Source organism: Osmia bicornis, chromosome 13 (assembly GCF_907164935.1).
Source record: "Osmia bicornis bicornis chromosome 13, iOsmBic2.1, whole genome shotgun sequence".
NCBI lineage: Eukaryota > Metazoa > Arthropoda > Insecta > Hymenoptera > Megachilidae > Osmia > Osmia bicornis.
The window spans coordinates 1,147,155-1,165,845 of record NC_060228.1 but is presented as its reverse complement, the minus strand read 5'-3'; the positions used below and the strand labels follow the sequence as shown (position 1 = coordinate 1,165,845).

The following is an 18,691-nucleotide window of genomic DNA, read 5'->3' as shown; positions in this document are numbered from 1 at the left end:
GCTTTCATTTCTTTTTCCTTTCGCTTCACTGCAATAATCAACAAACGTGTTGCCTTTCTTAACCGAACGTATGCTTCCGGTAAATACCTTGAATGATCGTCCACGTGGCATAAAATTTTCAAAGGGAATTGATATAATTTTTCGTTAACCTTTGAAATTATAATGGATAATTATCTAACGTATTTGTAACATATTATTTGGTTTTCGATTAATGAAATTTTCATTGAAAAACATAAATACTTTCAATTGATCAAGCTCTACTCAGCGTCGTCGTTTGGATGGCGTACTATCAAAGCAAACGAAGAAGGATAGGTTATTGTACGTGTTCAGCACGTGTTGTGCAAGATAACAAAGAAGAGAAGATTTCCGTTACGAAGCCAACGCGCTTCGTACGTCGGAAGTGAGGTCTGTAGTCGAAAATCGACCAAAGATATTAAAGTAACGAGGTTCTCTGTATAAACCGGACGTTAGCGCCTCCTGTGAGTTGCGCAACAGTCGCGAGGTCAGCAGCATTGCAACTTTTTGGCGCCAAGTGAGTGCAAGGCGCTATATATTCCACTTCCAAGTGAATCGCTTTGTAAAATTAGTACGTATATAAATGGGAATATTAAAAAAATTCAATCTTCAGTATATGACAGTCATAAAAACGATTTTACACGTGTATTTGTAAACATAACCTTGATATACTTTTAGTGCCGCCAAGGAAAGCAACAAAACGATCAGCACTGACTACCCCGAAGGGTCCAAGAGAGCCGAAACAGATCAGGAAGAAACAAGGTGAGTCATTATTTTATTAAAGGCCAGCAGTTACTCAGGATCGTGTTTTTCTCGCTTACAAACTGTTATTTATCTAGAGAAATGTTATCAAGAGTGTAAAACCACGATGCACATGGTTGTAGTTTCGATTCTACGATCGATAATTATTGTATCTCCGTAGTGGATGGTTTGTAGTTCACTTAAGGTGTTCTGCAAGTTTCCAGAAACGTTTGAAACAATTTTTTCTGTCATAATATCGTGAATATCAGATGTTCTACAATTAGCGGGAATTGGCGCGAACCTAATCGTTCATCCGTGTATGAAATATCGTAACAGCTAAACATTTGCATGCATTTCACAGAATTGATTGTGAAACCTGACTTCCGACAAATTCCGAGCGGCGGCGTGATATTGGTATTTGGACAAGGTGATGTAGGACAACTTGGTTTAGGAGAAAATGTTGTTGAAAAGACACGTCCAGCAACTGTTCCTGCATACCAAGATATTGTTGCTATAGCAGCTGGTGGTATGCACAATGTCTGTTTAAGACAAACAGGAGAAGTATTAACATTTGGGTGCAACGATGAAGGAGCATTGGGACGGGATACTTCTAAAGATGGTTCTGAAAGTGAACCAGGCTCCGTCAGTCTACCTTCCAAAGCTGTTCAGGTGACGGCTGGGGATTCCCATAGTGCGGCTTTACTGGAAGATGGACGGGTGTTTGCATGGGGCTCCTTCAGGGTATACTTTTTCTTTAAATTTTCTTTTAATTTTACTATTTTATCCGGTATACGGTTCCTAAAATACAAGTTGATGTAAAATGAAATGTATCTTCAAGGATTCTCATGGCACTATGGGTCTAACTTTGAAAGGAAACGAACGATTTCCTATAGAAATACTGCCTAATGTAAGAATAGTAAAAATAGCATCCGGTGCTGATCACTTAGTATTACTTAATGAAAATGGGCATGTGTATACATGTGGATGTGCAGAACAAGGTCAACTAGGACGCTTAGGTGCTAGAGCAGCTAGTAGAAATACCCGTCACGGCATGGGTCCTTTGTTAACTCCAGCTTTAGTTGAATTTAAAGTTACTAAAAAATTAGAGTTCGCTGATATATGGGCTGGAACATATTGTACATTTGCTAAAGAATATCAAAAAGGAGATATATATGTATTTGGTTTAAATAATTATTATCAAATTGGTAAGTAATACGAAAGAAACAGCGTACTATAGAAAACTGCAAAATACTATTAAATGTTACAAAAATTGTTTCAGGTTTAAAAGATCCAGTTACTCATTTTCACCCCCAAATTTCTAAAACTTTTAGTGGAAAGGTTTGGAAACACATTAGTAGTGGTCAGCATCATACTATAGCTCTAGATGATTCTGGCCAGGTATTTGTTTTGGGTCGTAAAGAATACGGTCGTCTTGGACTTGGTCCTAACTGTTCAGATGCAAAAGAGTTAACGCCAGTTCCTGCTTTAAGTTCCATTAAATGCGTTGACGTTGGGGCGGGAAGTGCTCAATCTTTTGCTGTTACTGAATCAGGTAGTTTACCTATTTTATTATTGCTTATTAATAACTTATCATTAGCATAATTATTATTAAATATTATGCTTTCTCGGTATAGGGGATTTGTACTCGTGGGGAATGGGTTCTAGCGGCCAGTTGGGAACAGGAGAAGAAGAAGATTCTGAAAAACCTGTGTTAGTTAAAGGAAAACAGTTAGAAGGTAAAACGATAGTACGAGTTTCAGGTGGAGGACAGCATACATTAGCGTTAGCGACAACGTCCCCCGTTAAAAAAAAAACTGCCGGTTAATGGCAACTTGTTTATTAAATTTAAAGTGTTTCGCGCATGTGATAGCAATTTGGACAACGAAATGAAGAAAATCTAACGAAATTGAACTTTCTTACAAAAAAATCATGGTTGAGAAGAAAGTGTAATGAATACATTTTTTATGAAGTATCGTAATTTCGATAGTAACACGCGATACTTAAATGTGTGTATAATTTTTCTTTCTATTGTTATTTTTTCTACTTATAATTGTGTATTACAATAAAATACATTTTTCTACTTGAGAATTACATACTATTGCAAAAATTCCTTTTATCATGTAAGGTTACACAGTATATTATGTTTATCACACTTCCCAGTATTACAATTTCAATTACAAGAAAAAAATATTGCTTATAACGAAAATTAAATAACATTCATAGCTACAAGGACACTGGCCTAAAATAATAAACTATTACATAGTAATGCAAAAACAGTGCTGCATTTAAGTCATTCAATTAAATGCAAAATAAAGGTTTTATAATCATTTATTCTAAGTTTCATTCTGTAAACTACAGAAATAACCACTTTGTAAATATAAATTATACCACTATTTAAGTGATAGATGCTTACAGGTCATCGGAAGAAAAAACTATTAAATGCATAATATACATAAAGTTTCCCTAACAAAATAGTATTCTTAATTCATTTTTGGTTGTTCTACAGCTTTACCCTTTGCAAAACTTTCTTCTTGTAAAGAAATTTGTTGGAGTTTTTTCCCAATGCGTTCTTGTACATCTAAATATTTAGCAATACAACGATCTAGACATACAGATTCTCCCTTGCTTAATTCTGCGGTAGTATATTTTGGTGGAATACACTTTCTGTGACATGCAGATGTCATACGGTGAAACATATCAGTCATCATTTCAATTTCTATATCTCTTACTAATTTTAATTGTTCTTCACTGAATTGAGGTAACCCAGCCATTTTGTAGTTGAATTGTTTCTTATTTTATAATATGTATGTATATATATATACACATATATGTTACCAAACATATAATTCTAATCTATAATATTAGAATCACGTATGCGTTGTCTTGATCTCATATTCTCATATCGTCTATCATGTATCCGTTTTTTTCGCTGTCGAAAAAGCACATACTCCAATAACAATAGCTGCAGCCCTGCAAAAATTATTACTATATAAATGATATCTAACGATCTGAACATACTATAAGGATTCAGAAATACGAATTAATACAAATATAAAGAAACGTATATATTATTTATTCTTACTATCAAATTCTTTTATGTAAGACGTTAACCATTAAGAAAAGAATCTGAAAATAGCGACTGCGTGCACATTTAATTAACCTACCATCCAATCGCTATCTTTGTGATACTTTGCAAAGCCATTCTTTTTCTTAATTCATACAAAATATCGTTGAACTAAAAATTAATTGCATATACCTGTACGTTCATTCATGCAGCCGTGCAATTATGACTATACATGTGACCATGTAATCATACAACCATGAGATCATCATGCGACCATGTGGTTTCTGGTTTTCTAGTGATATCGTATAGTTTCTTGTGATTAAATCACCAAATGAATAAAAGGTGATGGCAGATTATAAAGAATGTAGAAAAAGCAAAGATGAAGCAGAAGAAAGTAAAGAAATTAAAAGAAGGCTGTATAAAATAATAAATAAAAAGTTAGAGGATTTTATGTTTTGTATGTGACTATCCTGTAAGATGACATACATATGTTTGTACATATATATACATATATAGGTACTTACTCACATCCATATATATTTGCGTCATAAGAAAAGTGGAATCTACGATCAAACATCAAACGCCAGTAGTTTGCAGTAGTTGTAAAAGGTAATTGTTACATGAAATTGGTAAAGTTGACGGATGCAGTGTTGGTTCTGATCATTTATGTAAATGGTTTTTATACCTAATGTATTGATATGTTAAAGAAAAAAAAAGGACGGACCTTTAAATCATAAAAGAAACAAGTGTGTAAATTATCCAAAATAAAAGACGCTTGTAACTAAATATAAACAGTTGCATATAATTACCTGTTGAAGTTTGTATCCAATATTAATGAAAAATATGTTGAAACAAAGTAACTTTTTTACGCACAACATTGGTATAGCATGGAAGACGTTTGTTCGAGAATCTTGCGATGTTTCTCCGATACCCTCGGAAAAGAAGGAACATCGTTTAAATTTTCAAGACAACCAAGCAAAAGAAGCTTACGAGGAAATTATACATGAAAAGAACGATGTAAACATAAAGTTACAGCATAAGCACTGTAAACAGAAATCGTTTGTTACTCAAAATGCAACTGACAAGCCAGTTTCAATGAATGGCAGCAATGAAAAAGTTAAATATAATTCAAGAACTGATGAAAAGGTGACAATTAATACTATATTGAAAGCAGTAGAACAAAAGGATTTTGAATTTTTATCGAAGCACATGACACATGACAATGTTAATCTGATGGATGATTTTGGCTGGACACCTCTTATGTCGGCTGCATATTGTGGCCACTTAGATATTGTAGAATTTTTATTAAACCTTGGTGCTAACAGGAAAGCGAAAGAGAAATCTGGCCTTACTGCAGCACAATTGGCATTGAAAAAAAATTATTTAAACATAGTTGCCTTACTCAAAAAGAGAACACAATCTATAACTAATAAAACATTAGCAGAAACAGATGCATATACATCAGAAATAAATACTGATGCTGCAGCAGATAAAAAGTCAGATGATAATAATGAAATCATATATCACAATATTGATAATGAAAAGAATTGCCCAAGCGAAAGTACAGGGTTTTATTGTGATATTTGTGAAGTTCACTTTTATGACACAACTTGGAAGAAACATCAAACATCTACATTACATATTTTTAACTCCAAGCCAAAACTACCAAGTACAATGTATGGAATATCAAAACAAAATAAGGGCTATCAAATGCTGTTAAATCATGGATGGGATGAAGAATGTGGTCTTGGACCATCAGGAAAAGGAATAAAGTATCCTGTTAAAACCTGTTTAAAAACTGATAGAAAAGGAATAGGCCAACCGAATGAGAAAGAATACAGAGTAACACATTTCAAACCTGGAGATATTGCAGCAATTGGTAGTCCTAAAATGCTTAAGCAAAAAGGCTTAAAAAAGAAAGATAGGGAAAAATTACTAAGTAGGGAAGTTAGAAAAGAAAAAGCGCTACGTATTGCTTTATCCTAAAGCAGTACCGAAACATTTGAAACTTTGAAACTTTTTCTAATAAGACTGAATACAATATAACTTTACATTCACTATTTAAATGTGTATGTGAATTTTTGTTTTATTCCATTTGATTTCGATATGTACAAGACTGTTTACAGATCAAGCAATATCCTGAGAAATTGTTTTTTTTTACAGATGAAACTTGATCAAGAGAAAGCTTTAAAACACATTCAGCAAGTAGAAGAAAAAGCAGGGGAGATTCTTACAGATAGGCAGGAAATAATTGCTTTGGACAAAAGAAGAAATGATGATAGAGTTGGTATGAGAGCACTACAGAAGGCAGGCAGTAACAAAACTTGGATAACTGTTGGACCATTGTTGCTTAAAATGTCATCCAAAACTGCAGAAGAATTACTTGTAAAAGGTGTTGCATATCATTTATTATTCATTTGCTTTGATATTTTTGTTAAATGAACAGTACTTAATTTCATTTTTTATTATGTTGCAGATCAAAAGGAATGTGACATTGAAATTAATAAAATAAGAAGTAATTTAAAAATTAAAGTGAATGAATTGCGGGATTTAGAACTTAATCCACCTGTTCCAGGCTTGATGTTACAACCCATGTCTCATAAAGAGATGTCAGCAATAAAGCAAGTCTTAGGTTCTTAAATGTATACAAGTACTTTATTGTTAAAAAATGCTGCTTCTAAGTCAATTTATATAAATATTAATTAAGTATTGTATGAAATTTGTACAAATTTATTATAAGAATGTAAAAGCACTAATGAAACATAATAGTATAATAAGTGTTTGTACAATTGTAATGTTATGTATGCTTTAAAAAGAGATTCCTTTAAAAATCCCTCTGAGTGTTGTTTTACTTTAGTTGTACTATGTATATTTTAAGATGTTAAATTAGTATGAAGGGTTTTAGTGCCTCTGGTACAATGGGCGCTCTGAATTGTCCGCATAATATTACATACGGTTCATACAATAAATCTTAATTGTTAATTTAATAATAGATTATTGATTAATCCTCCAAAGTTACCGTACTCGTCAACATGTGTTTTTCATATAAACATGGCACAGGTGATCCCTTGATAGCAGTGTGTACTGAAGCTAATTTTTAATAATAGTGAACAAATAGCTAGTGCAAAATGTTTAACACCAGTATTATTTGGAAATTTATAATTTTTTGTTGATGTCATATATGGAAACATATATTTGACTGACGTTAAACAAACGCATATAATATATGTGAGATTTAACCTTATCTTGAAGTGGTTATTTTAAATATATGAAAAGTTAGTATAAATAAGAAAAGATGACGTCGCGAGAGGTATTAACAATTCAGCTGGGCCATTATTCCAATTTTATTGGAACCCATTGGTGGAATCTACAGGTAATTACAATAAGATTTACTCTTCGAAGATCATTAAAATGAAAGTTAATTTTCATTTAAACATTTTCAGGAATCTAATTTTTCCTATGATCCAGCTAATCCCTCTGAAGTAAATCATGATGTTTTATACAGAGAAGGAGAAAATTTCAAGGTATCTATCTCTTAAATTCAGAAATGTAGATATTTATAATCTATGGCTAAAAACAAATGGATGATATTCTTTCAGAGAGAAGTGACTTATACACCTAGACTGTTACTTGTGGATTTGAAAGAATCATGTGGATACCTAAAACAGGAAGGCACTTTATATGATATTCCACGGTATCAAGGAACAGAATGCTTGTTATGGGACGAAGAAAAGGTAGAAGTTACTCAGGAGGAACCGGCTACTAAAACACCATTTGTTAAAAGTTTAGAAGAGCCATCTGAAACCTCAGAACCTACGTCTTATGATTTAGAAGATCACATTAATTCATGGGTGGACTATCTAGTACCTAGATTTCACCCTAGAACAGTGAATATTGTGAAACAGTATAAGCACGAATGTACAACACAACCATTTGATGTTTTTACTTATGGAAGGAATTTATGGAACGCAGAGAAATTTTCAGAAGACTTCTGTGATAGAATAAGAGCCTACGTGGAAGATTGTGATTTAATGCAAGGTTTTCAGGCATGTGAATTAATCTATATAAATGATTGACCTCGTATCATTTCATAATATTGATGATATTTATGAAATATAGATAATTCTAGATTCTGTGGATGGTTTTGCTGGACTTGGGGCGTCGTGTATGCAGTACTTAAGAGACGAATATGGAAAAAGTATATTGTCATTTCCCTGTATGGACAGTAAAAAGACTGAACCTTCTATGTCGAATCTGGTCCAAGCACTAAATACAGCTTTATGTTGGCAACAAATAGGAGAATATTCTTCCTTGTTTAGTCCACTTTGTTGTGGACAAACGGGTTGGCCACAGCCTGGTGATCCAAGACCGTTTAATCATTTAATATACGATGCCGAATTAAACTATCATAGCAGTGCACTTTTAGGAACTGCTTTAGACACGTTAACGTTAAGATATAGACGTAAAGAGTATCCAAACGTTGTTCTATCCGACTTGTGCGCGGATTTGAACAAATTAGGTCGAAAAGCAGCCGCAACGAGTTTGAGTCTGCCATTTCCTATGGTCGCAAAAATGGATCTGATCGATGTGCTGGACGAGTTCGAGGGAAACATATGGACAAGTTTAACACCAAGTTGCGACATACCAATGGACAAAAATATGCAAAGCGTAGTTTTACGAGGAATCCCCGAAGATAGATTGAAACGATCCGGTCCCCAGGCGATGAAACAAATGTCAAAACCCGCATACCGATGTTCTACCGTACACGAGATGATGACGCTTTATTTAGCGTGTACTTGTCATGCATCTGCTACTTATTTATCGACCATTTCGTCAGCATTGAACGTAAAGGAACCGTTCCCAAAAATTTTCAGTAACGACATCACTGAAACCGGAGATATTGCTAAGTGGCCTGTAGGATCAGGTAAGTCAATGAAATAGAACAAATCATTTCATTCTTCTACATAATTATCTATCTTTAGACGTTAAATCGGTTCCTGTTATGGCTGGTCTACACAGTGGAAACACCCTGGGCACGATGTACGAATCTTTGCACGTTCAATTGAGCAAAATAAGAAGCATCAAGAAATTTTATGCGTTTATGGAATCAGGTTTAGAAGAAGACGAGTTCAAAGAGTGCCTCAATCATCTGCTTGATTGCAAAGAAAATTATGAAGACCATTATGTATAAAAAACACTAACGAATGCAGTTAATCTTATTTTGAACCTTGTTTGTAATACATTGTTTTTCATTTGTAAAATTTGTATCGAGTCTTTCATTTCTCAATTCTTCTTTGCAAGGTTATTGGAAAAAAATGGTCGGTCAGGAGGGAATTTGGGTTTTCCTCGTAAATTCTTCACCGAAACAACCTTGAATATGGGAGTGGCGGGACACACCCTGGTTATTAGATTTCCTATTGAACATTCCTAGCGCGAAAACTCAGTCGTAAACGAAGAAGCATCGGCCAAAATTTCATTCTTCACGTCTATATAAGATTGTTCTCGCGAGTGTTCGCGTTACTGAATAAAATGGGAAACAAGGTAGCGACGTTCACTGAGGAACAGCTAGAGGATTACCAAGACTGCACCTTTTTCACGCGCAAGGAAATCTTGAGGTAAATCCAATCTTTAGGAAGTTTAAGCTTTTTTACATTCGTTTCCGTGTAGGATATTTAAACGATTTCGAGAGATGGGTGATCCTGGAGCAGTTCCACGATGTATGACGGCCGAGCAAGCGTCCACTCTTCGTATACCATTGTCCTGTCTAACGCGTATACCGGAATTGAAGGTTTCTAAAGGATTTTTCTTACGATTGAACGGAAACACGAAACACGTTCGACGTTGAACGATTACGTTTCAGGAAAATCCGTTCAGGCAACGTATCTCGGAGGTGTTCACTAGACGAGTCGTTCAGAATTTGGGCCAAGCGACTACGTCCGACGACGCTGGAATCTGCTTCGAGGAGTTCCTCGAGATGATGTCGGTTTTTTCGGAGCAGGCGCCGCGGGACTTGAAGGTCTTTTACGCTTTTAAGATTTACGGTACGGACCACCGCGTGAACCAGACAGACAGAGGATCGTGAGAGAGTTTCGAGGTCGGCTTCGTTCTATGGGATTCAGAAGTAGATATACGTGTGATGCTCAGGCACGAGACCGTCTATTGATTTTCTCCTTGCACTATAAATTACAGCTTGTAATTCGATCGATTAAAACATTTCTTACCCTTCTTGTTGTTCCGTTGTGGGTTTTAGGTGGTATAGATAATTAATCTTCTTAACGGTTCAATACGAGAGAGATAGAAGGGTGAAGGGTTAAGTACCAAGCCGGTTAACCGTTTCTAAAAGAATTCTATTTGCTTGATCGAAGACGTGCCTTTGATTTCTCTGCGTAACTTTTATTTTTGGATAAATAGATTTCGACGAGGATGGAGTGCTAGGAACGAGCGATTTGGAGCGCACCTGTCGACAGTTAGTTCAAGGTGGTCTGAACGGCGAAGAAGTGGCCACCGTCTGCCGAAAAGTTTTGGAGGAAAGCGACATCGACGGAGACGGTGTTCTATCGTATTTGGAATTTGAACACGTCGTCACCAGAGCTTCGGATTTTATGGCAACCTTTCACATAAGAATTTAATCTTCACACTTTCGAAATTCAATAAAATCAACTGCAACTCCTTCACCTAAGAAAATATGATTATTCTTTGCGAGCCCAAAATTTCATACAACCTTATCTGAACAGTCTGTATACCTTTTAATATCTCACGATCTCATAAGTTGCTTCTGTTGAGCAACAACCGGCAATGCTGACCAAATAACCAGGCCATTTGTTTTCACTCCGTACAGGAACCTCCTGCAAATTCTGAAAAGGCTCCAATAACTTTTACATATCCTTTGTAACGATGTATAAATCAATTCTCGCCCAATGCTCGACGCAGGGTTTGGAGGGAAAAAGCGTAGCTAAAGAGGAACGATTCGTCTCGAAGATCCAGTTGATTTCCAGTGGTTTAAAGGCGTCGTTAAAACGTAATCGTTTGCGAATGCGTTATTAAGGCGTTGCTTTTGAGCGAGGTGCGCGTCGTCGAGGAGCATTCGATCTTGAAAGGTAACAAGGACAAAACCTCCCGATGTTCGACCTGCAGTCGATTATACCCGTTTAAACGAACAGAGAGGGGGAAGACAGGTAGAAGAAGAAGAAGAAAGTGCAGCTCGGTAACAACCCATCATTTTCGTGTTGCTTGTTAACCATTTTACTGTGGACGACATATATACGCGTCATTGGAAATTGACCATTAATGGCTAAAATCTTATATGTACTGCTATTAATTGAAACGCTAAATTAGTGTAGAATTACAACAGGGTAGAGATTATCTGAGAGAGCTGAGTATTCAAGCAAATATTAATCTCATACTTCGAGCATCAACTTAGCTGGTACTTCACGAGTTCTTAAGATTGAAGGTAATAACAAAATTGCACGAAAGTTAAACGAAACGCGTAAGTTAACACGATATTTAGTACATATAAGAGTTCATCAAGGGTGAAGGGTTCGAGAAAGAAAGGGAAATCAGGGTGGTACGATGGGGTTGCAGATTGTAAGGGTCGTCAGTTTTCGGCGTTAGTCTTTTGGACGGTTCCTCGATGCTGCCCTGGTGACGCGGATGGCGCGCGGTGGCCCGTGGTCCGGTCGTGTTTAAAAAAGCGGTCGAAATCGGAGATACCGCCCTGTGTGTTACGGAGCTCAACCAGTTATAGTCGGCCGCGCGGTAACTAACCGAGTCTTGGGACCAAGGCCATCCGGTCACTTCTCATCCTTCTCCCGTTTCCCCGCTCTCGCATCCCTTCTTGCCCGTCCACCAGGCCATCGGGGTCCGACAGGGCCCCCTTCGCCTCCTTCGGTCCACCGTCGACACCCTCTGTGAGATTCCCTTCCCTCCTCCTCCTCCTCCTCCTCCTCCGCCGCCACCACCTCCTCTTCTTTCTTCCCGCCACTGCTGCTCCGTGAATCTCCAACAGAGTCTCTCCCTCTTTAGAGATCTCAGCCGACCAACCACCACCTTCCAGTGTGCGGTGCCACAGCAGTATCCGTACATTCTTGCAGCTCGTCGACGAGACGCGACGCGATGCGACGCGACGCCTGGAAAGCATCGTCTCGACGTGTTTTGGTGGAAGGGAGACGAAGAAATCGGGGAAAAGAGGAACAAGAATAGGTACGAGATCGCGGGTGGCGAGAAAAGGAAAGGAAGGTGAGAGAAAGAGAAGTTGAGGAGTAACGAGAAGTTGAGAAGGGGGGAGGGGGAGCAGGGTTGGTTGTGAGATGATAGCGGAGGCGGTTGGCGGAGGGCAGATTTGAAGGTAACTTTTACGGCACCCTACGTGGGCGAGTTCTCTCGCGGGAGATCTCTGGAACCTTCCTCGGGACCTCGACCCCGCGATCGCGCCACGACATCGTCGCCACGAAACCTTTTCGATCCGCTTCGTGATATTATATTAGGTTGCTCAGAATAAAATGGTCGATTTATTTTTAAACATCTTTTTATGTCATGAAATCCTGTTAAACTTTGCATGTTTAAAACTGAACCAGTTGATATGCAATTACTTAGTTACCGTTTTGGTTGTTTCCATTGCTCTATCTTACAGAATCTGGATATATCCGACGCTCGTCTGTCCCCCTTTCTCGATTTTCAGCCCGCCATTAGAACGGTTAAGGTATTACTAAGCGATGAGAGGAGATTGCACTGTTTTCTAGAAGCTATTTCTCACGCGTGTAATCGAACGCGTATTTTTTCCTCCAGCAACTCCATGTTCCCGCGAAAGAGAAGAAGAAAAAGAATAAATCGGCTCGCCGAAAAGAGCGCTATCTCGAAGGTGCGACAGATCCTTTTTCGGGGAACACAATACGTTCGTTGATCGCGAACCAAGTCGGCCTCGCGGTCGAAAAGAGCCGCGATTAAATCGCCGCCATCTACCGTCACCCAAGACTGCTCGCGATACCTCGTTAAATCGCCACGACTGTCCCATTCTTCTTGAGGGACCAATACTTTTCAGATATTCCTCCAGAAGGAATCGTAATTGGACGGAACAATTAAAAAAATGTCCCGTTCGTTCCTCTTTCCTTGCTACCTGTCTTATCGAAGTATACGATCCAATGGTGTAGAATGTCTTTTTCGATGTTCAACCAAGAATGCGATCTAATTAAATCTTCTAGGCCCTTTTCAATTTAAGAATGTAGAGTTTTTCTATAGGTATTTTGTAATTTAGAAAATCTAACTACGCCACACGATAGATGAGATCGAGAAAAGCGAAGGCAATACCGGCGTAATGTCACGAGGCTCGCAATTATTCAGAGCAATGGAGCCTTTACGTCAAGTAGGTAATTCATTGCGTGCTCGATTCGAATGGAACAGCAAAAGTCTGGTTAAATTATCGCGACGACAACCAGGTAACCAGTTTCGTAACTTTCCGAAGGAAACGGTAACAATATTGCTAACTTTTCAAAGGTTCAGGAACTTTTCAGTTGCTGGACGAGTTGCCCACTTAAAACATTTGATTTCATTACAATTATAGTGTCTACTCGACACCGTGAAACGTGCAAGATTTACGTCAAGTTATGAATTTTTCATTTCTTTCTGTTTATCCAAAATTACGCTGATGCACAGAGAATTAAGGAGTTCTCTGTCCTTTTTACGAACACGCGTTACTTTCTAAGGCTTTCATTGTCCCGATGTTTCGAGTTTGTATTATTTTCCTTTCTCGCCTAACTCGAGCCGACAGGAGGTACGCGTTTATTTACCAAAAACGTGGAAATCACATGATATTCCACGGACGATGCGAGGCCTTTCGAATGCACGAAACGTTCGTGGAATAAATTTAGGCGGTACTTGAGCGGAAAGCTGATCTACCGGCCACAACCAGTTGCGAAACTTCTTTAAGTACCGTCGCAGACTTTTATTCAGAGTGGCCTGTACCGGTTCGCCGTTTCGAACTTGAAATAAAATGCAACGTTGAATCGATCATAGCCAGGCCGCTATCTAGCCTTAGAAAGCAACAAAAGAATAGAATAATGTGCTTTGCGAAATCTTTCCAGAACAATCGATTGCGTATAATTTCAGGAAATTCCGAATCGTTGACCCTTTCGCTATGTTTCGCTGTGTTTCGCTGCGTAATGTCGTAAGTCGTAAGCGAAAACTTGGCGAATAATTTCTGGACAATTTTCTTTATTTCTATTCTCTGAGCGTTTTCATACAATTGAAAACATTCAAAAGGCCATGACCGACCAAGTGAACGCTCTGAAGAATGAAGATTTCCAACATTACTTCGAGGAGTGGGTAAAACGTTTCCATTCTTGAATCGCTTCCCAAGAAAATTACATCGAACACGATCACTTGGAGATATAAGGTGGAAAAAAATTTGTATAAATATAGTCTCGTTACTTTGGTAACGGACCACGAACAAACGTAAAAATTGCATTCGTTTCAGCGAAGAAAGATCATGGCTTCTGGTCCATTCAATAAAAATCGGATAGCATGCCGAGAAGAGTGGACATCGAAAATCAAGGAACACCGGCTACGGTTTGGTAGGACGTCAAAAAACCGTGCTCTCCCTTTCTCTCTCTTTCTCTTCAGGATTACAAATCTCACGGCGAAGATGCCCGAAGATAGCGAAGGAATATTCGAGCACCCCAATGGAGGGCCATTAGGATCCAAAGGTAGTTGGGCCAGTCCTCTATATCCAACCGTCCCTCTTTCTCTCGTTTCTTCGACCAGAGGATCCATGGTAGAGGAGGCAGGAGATGGTTGGCCGGTCAAGCCACATTCCGTTGGCCAACCGGCTCCTTGGAACCCTTCCTCCCCCTCTTTAAGGTAGACGGTTCGCTATATACAAGCTCCATGCCTCCTTATGAACCACTACGATATGTGTGCCCACAACATAACACCGGCAATATTATTTCGACTAGACACTGCCAGTCGACGCAACCTTGTCAGAGAGCAATGCCTAGCTATCTGCTTTCATAAGCAGAAGAAACTTTTCCCTTCACAGTCTACAGAATAAACCTCAAAGGTCGAGTTTTAACCCCTTTCGTTCGAGGTAACCGGCTAAACTTGTTCAAGTATTTTTATCTTTTTAATTGCTAGCTAAGTTCCAGGAGACTCTAAACGTCATAAATTGAACGTTCTTCTAAATGTTAATGGTCGTTTGACTGACACGTAGGGCGATGGTGCTGCTCTCGTTTCGTGTCGAAAACTGCCATCGCATCGGTTCGGTGCCCGATGCATGTACTCGGATTCTACTCTCTATACTCTATATTTCTGTAGATCTCGAATATTACCTACGATTAGATTCAATATTTGACAAAAATTTGAAGAAAAACGAACGTGTATTTCGATGCAAGCTCATGAGTTTCATGAAACGCGAGCAAACTTCCTGACGAATCTTATACCTTCCATCGCGATCGAGTCGATTGTATTTCTTTTCGTTTGTTCGTTGAGGTATAATGTATCTGCATGATTCCAGCGAACGGTACCCGCCAGCCAGGTAACTCGACTTCGTGATTCGCGTTGGATTTGAATATTCGCCGCGCGAACAAAACCAGTCGGTAGAAGAAAGATAGAAGACTCGTGTCCGGTTTTTGTCGGTTCAAGATCCTGACGCGTGTTTCAAACGATGTTTCTTTTTTTTCTCTTTTTCGTTTTCGTTTTTTAATCACTACCTGCCAATGACTTCGCGTTACCTGTAAGCGCGTCTTCTTGGCACTTCGTGAATCAAAATTTTAACAACTCGCAAATTAAATTACAGGCTCGCGATCATTTGAAATTATTTGCAACTGTTTGAATATTATTCCCAAAGTTACAAAATGGTTAAAACTTTTCCGAATAAATCTTCTATTCGAAGAGAAGAAGATTGAAAAGGCTGAAAGTAAGTATGAAGGAGATCAAAGGCACGAGAAAGGGAAGTGGATGACGACGATGATGACGATAATGAAGAAGAAGAAGAAGAAGAAAGAAAAGAGGAACACGAGGTTCCTTGTTGTAAGGTTTGCCGAGGAGGTCCAGACCAGACTCCATCTGCATAACCGGTATATACCAGCAATGTAGACTGGCATGAAGGTAGAATCGAGCATGTCCACGGCACATTATATCGTTCGCCTCGTCCTCGTTCGATGCGAACTGTAAAGAGGAGCTCGATACGGTAGAACGAAGACGAAGACGAAGACGAAGACGAAGACGAAGACGAAGACGAAGACGAAGACGAAGACGAAGACGAAGACGAAGACGAAGACGAAGACGAAGACGAAGACGAAGACGAAGACGAAGACGAAGACGAAGACGAAGACGAAGAAGAAGAAGAAGAAGAAGAAGAAGAAGAAGAAGAAGAAGAAGAAGAAGAAGAAGAAGAAGAAGAAGAAGAAGAAGAAGAAGAAGAAGAAGAAGAAGAAGAAGAAGAAGAAGAAGAAGAAGAAGAAGAAGAAGAAGAAGAAGAAGAAGAAGAAGAAGAAGAAGAAGAAGAAGAAGAAGCAGAAGCAGAAGAAGAAGAAGAAGAAGAACAAAAAGGAACGATTTGAAGAAAAGAGAAGAGAAAGGGGGAAATGGGTAGAGGTGGTTGGTTGGGCATTCGTGTAGAGAGTAGAGGTTGCTTCGAGAACAAGCACACGCGTTGGGTAGCTTAACCAGTGAAACTGGTGAAGAGAAAAGCGTAGGCGCGAGTACTCGCCGACCGATGACATCATCGCTGTTCTGCCTCGAGTCATTCTCTTGGGCAGAAGCCTCGAAACTCTTTCGATTTGACTTCACATTGTTTGAACGATTTTTCTTCGAACCTTCCGTTCGCCACGTTTCATTATCTCTTTTCGTCTTACAAAGATCCAGATAAATGTATATCATATTATCATAAGAAAATTGCAACTGTAGTGTATTTGAATTCAAAATTTCAAAGAAATAGAATCGTTGGAAAATAAACTACAACTTAAAACGTTCATCGGTTATCTAGTCCTCCGGAGACTTCGACGCTCCTACTGCTGCAACAGCGATGTCGCTTCCTCCACAACCCATCCTTCCGATCATCGAGTTTAGCAGCACGGAAAATTTTGTCCATTTTACAACCAAAGAAGATGCTCGCTCAGCCTAAAATCTTTTACCTGCGTTTTTCCTCTTAATTTAGTAAGAACACATCGTCTGGAGCAGCGTATCATGGAATTCGATTGGTCACGTTCCGGAGATCGTTAACTCTGAACGAAATGAAGCTGTTAACCGGACGAATTAGCCTTTCAGATTCTCCTAATCGTATGGAAATGCGAAACGGTATCGCTTAGGAAACGTTAGAACAAATACTCTCGTGAAAGTATCAATGTGGACTCATCCGTGAACAGTTTTAAAGTCTTTCGTAATCTTTCGTTACGTTCTCCATGATTGAACGGACTTAAAAGGTTTGTCCGATATGTCGACAAAATAGGAAATACATTTTCAACGTACAGTGTGTTTCTCAATGGTGGTAAGAGGAAACGTTCACGGGGGAAAAGGTCGAGGGAAGCTGAAGAGGGATTGGTAGAAGCGGAGGGTCTTCAAATTTTTACCTGAGACGCGTAATCGATTTTGGAAAAATAGAAGAGGACAGGCAGGGACTAATGGTACATCCGTTGGGAAAATATCGCCCATTGTATCTCCGAATGGGGGGTACGAATCCTTTCCTTTGGAGCACGATGACGTTTGCGTTCGTTCGAAATCGAATTTCTCGACGGCACTGTGAAACTCCTGGTCGAAATGTCTCTCCTGCTGCGATTTATCGTTGCATCAAACAGCGCTATTCTCTAAATAGTTTCTAGAATCGACTTGTTCGATTGCTAGTCAGACGAACAAACTTTCCATCCTACGAACAAAGTTTCACCGGTGTTCTTCGATCGTGTTCCGACTCCATACGAATACCTCGAGCTAGGTGCACGTAATCTTGTTTTAATTCTAAAAATTGGAGGTGCTTTCCATTGATTGTGAAAAGGAAAGAAAAGAAGGGAAAAGAAAAAAGAATATTCATTCAGGTAAAAACGTTTACATCTTGCATCGAATTGCAAAGGTTTTCGCAAGAGGATATAGAAAGAACAATTGAACGAGGGTCGTTAAAGAGAAACGAAATGCGAAGCGTTTGCAAGCGGAATGTGCAAGAGGCAGGAGCAACCCTATAAGAAAACGTAGGAACGTCGGAAACCTTCTCTAAACTCGAAACCTGTGCCGGGGCCGTCACGAATAAGGGGCGAGACATCCATAAACTTACTTTGGACCTCGGGGCTCACGGGGGTTCTGGGTAGGTTTTTCTTTTTACCGAGCCAGGCAGGTGCGAACCGATTTCTATAGTCTTCTCTCGGTAACGGCCGTCCTTCCAACGGTCCACCGGCTTCTACCGAACCTTCCTTCTTCTCCTTCTTCCAGCGATTTCGAAGATTTTCTTTTATAAAATTTACGGTTCACTAAGGTATGGTGTAAGTGTTGTAATTTACTTACACAAAATATGCGCAACACGATACGAAAAACATTTTTTCTCACCGACACGATGTCACGAACCGTCTGAGAAACGATTAACGACTCCAGGTGTCTAGTCGCGTCGCTGTTGAATGCGAATGAGAACCTCGATTTCACGATTTTCGGTGTCCCTCTTTTGTTTTTGAAATCCATACGACAAGTGTCCTCAACACGTCCATCGCGCTTTTCCTATAACGTCTAACATCTTTCTAGAATTGCATTGATTTTCATTTAATTTCTGATTCTATTGCTCGCAGAAGACTGCTCGAAATAAATAGAAAAAAAACGTCAGGTGTACGCAAAGAAAACGGTAGAAACGCTAAAGCAAGGACGATGTACATCCGGCGGAAGTCGAAGGGCGTTAGTGAGCTCGTG

General features: G+C 38.9%; 7 protein-coding genes across 10 annotated transcripts in view; 5 read left to right on the top strand and 2 right to left on the bottom strand.

Moving 5' to 3' along the window:
• LOC114880266 (hemicentin-1-like) overlaps nt 1–18,691 on the bottom strand; it is a 126,320-nt gene that overhangs the window by 100,914 nt on the left and 6,715 nt on the right. The window lies entirely within an intron of this gene.
• Nucleotides 247–2,849, top strand: LOC114880268 (regulator of chromosome condensation). The gene is made up of 6 exons (XM_029196111.2): nt 247–586; nt 694–777; nt 1,118–1,497; nt 1,595–1,961; nt 2,036–2,308; nt 2,391–2,849. Coding segments are annotated over exons 1-6 (1,296 nt in total). The 5' UTR covers nt 247–585; the 3' UTR covers nt 2,582–2,849.
• On the bottom strand, nt 3,067–4,110 carry LOC114880270 (mitochondrial import inner membrane translocase subunit Tim10). Of its 3 annotated transcripts, none has more exons than XM_046288339.1 (2): nt 4,013–4,110; nt 3,067–3,726 (listed from the first exon to the last, which is right to left on the bottom strand). In XM_046288339.1, exon 2 carries the CDS (start codon nt 3,525–3,527, stop codon nt 3,237–3,239), a length of 291 nt encoding a protein of 96 aa, XP_046144295.1. In that variant the 5' UTR covers nt 3,528–3,726; nt 4,013–4,110; the 3' UTR covers nt 3,067–3,236. The 3 variants fall into 3 exon arrangements, with proteins under 3 accessions (XP_046144295.1, XP_029051946.1, XP_046144296.1); XM_029196113.2 differs by having other exon boundaries at nt 3,921–4,042; XM_046288340.1 differs by lacking the exon at nt 4,013–4,110 and adding an exon at nt 3,839–3,931.
• On the top strand, nt 4,210–6,653 carry LOC123987630 (p53 and DNA damage-regulated protein 1). 2 transcript variants are annotated; one of them, XM_046288337.1, is made up of 3 exons: nt 4,210–4,429; nt 5,984–6,212; nt 6,297–6,653. In XM_046288337.1, exons 2-3 carry the CDS (start codon nt 5,984–5,986, stop codon nt 6,458–6,460), a joined length of 393 nt encoding a protein of 130 aa, XP_046144293.1. In that variant the 5' UTR covers nt 4,210–4,429; the 3' UTR covers nt 6,461–6,653. The 2 variants fall into 2 exon arrangements, with proteins under 2 accessions (XP_046144293.1, XP_046144294.1); XM_046288338.1 differs by lacking the exon at nt 4,210–4,429 and adding an exon at nt 5,797–5,889.
• On the top strand, nt 4,436–5,885 carry LOC114880271 (G patch domain and ankyrin repeat-containing protein 1 homolog). The gene has a single exon (XM_046288336.1). The coding sequence runs from the start codon at nt 4,655–4,657 to the stop codon at nt 5,804–5,806; it is 1,152 nt and encodes a 383-aa protein (XP_046144292.1). The 5' UTR covers nt 4,436–4,654; the 3' UTR covers nt 5,807–5,885.
• On the top strand, nt 6,726–9,085 carry LOC114880267 (protein misato). Its single transcript, XM_029196110.2, has 5 exons — nt 6,726–7,193; nt 7,264–7,344; nt 7,420–7,866; nt 7,940–8,744; nt 8,803–9,085. The coding sequence occupies exons 1-5, from the start codon at nt 7,116–7,118 to the stop codon at nt 9,009–9,011; spliced, it is 1,620 nt and encodes a 539-aa protein (XP_029051943.1). The 5' UTR covers nt 6,726–7,115; the 3' UTR covers nt 9,012–9,085.
• Nucleotides 9,168–10,471, top strand: LOC114880269 (calcium and integrin-binding family member 3). The gene is made up of 4 exons (XM_029196112.2): nt 9,168–9,435; nt 9,488–9,608; nt 9,681–9,861; nt 10,232–10,471. The coding sequence occupies exons 1-4, from the start codon at nt 9,350–9,352 to the stop codon at nt 10,447–10,449; spliced, it is 606 nt and encodes a 201-aa protein (XP_029051945.1). The 5' UTR covers nt 9,168–9,349; the 3' UTR covers nt 10,450–10,471.

Bases quoted from the DNA above. Each gene is read 5' to 3' on its own strand.
- LOC114880269 (XM_029196112.2), top strand. From the start codon at position 9,350: ATGGGAAACAAGGTAGCGACGTTCACTGAGGAACAGCTAGAGGATTAC. The intron at 9,609-9,680 runs GTTTCTAAAGGA...ATTACGTTTCAG, and splicing joins CGCGTATACCGGAATTGAAG to GAAAATCCGTTCAGGCAACG. The intron at 9,862-10,231 runs GTACGGACCACC...TTGGATAAATAG, and splicing joins TTACGCTTTTAAGATTTACG to ATTTCGACGAGGATGGAGTG.
- LOC114880270 (XM_046288339.1), bottom strand. From the start codon at position 3,527: ATGGCTGGGTTACCTCAATTCAGTGAAGAACAATTAAAATTAGTAAGA.
- LOC114880267 (XM_029196110.2), top strand. From the start codon at position 7,116: ATGACGTCGCGAGAGGTATTAACAATTCAGCTGGGCCATTATTCCAAT. The intron at 7,345-7,419 runs GTATCTATCTCT...ATATTCTTTCAG, and splicing joins GAGAAGGAGAAAATTTCAAG to AGAGAAGTGACTTATACACC. The intron at 7,867-7,939 runs GCATGTGAATTA...TATGAAATATAG, and splicing joins ATTTAATGCAAGGTTTTCAG to ATAATTCTAGATTCTGTGGA.
- LOC114880268 (XM_029196111.2), top strand. The intron at 1,498-1,594 runs GTATACTTTTTC...TGTATCTTCAAG, and splicing joins TTGCATGGGGCTCCTTCAGG to GATTCTCATGGCACTATGGG. The intron at 2,309-2,390 runs GTAGTTTACCTA...TTCTCGGTATAG, and splicing joins TTTTGCTGTTACTGAATCAG to GGGATTTGTACTCGTGGGGA.
- LOC114880271 (XM_046288336.1), top strand. From the start codon at position 4,655: ATGAAAAATATGTTGAAACAAAGTAACTTTTTTACGCACAACATTGGT.
- LOC123987630 (XM_046288337.1), top strand. From the start codon at position 5,984: ATGAAACTTGATCAAGAGAAAGCTTTAAAACACATTCAGCAAGTAGAA. The intron at 6,213-6,296 runs GTGTTGCATATC...ATTATGTTGCAG, and splicing joins AGAAGAATTACTTGTAAAAG to ATCAAAAGGAATGTGACATT.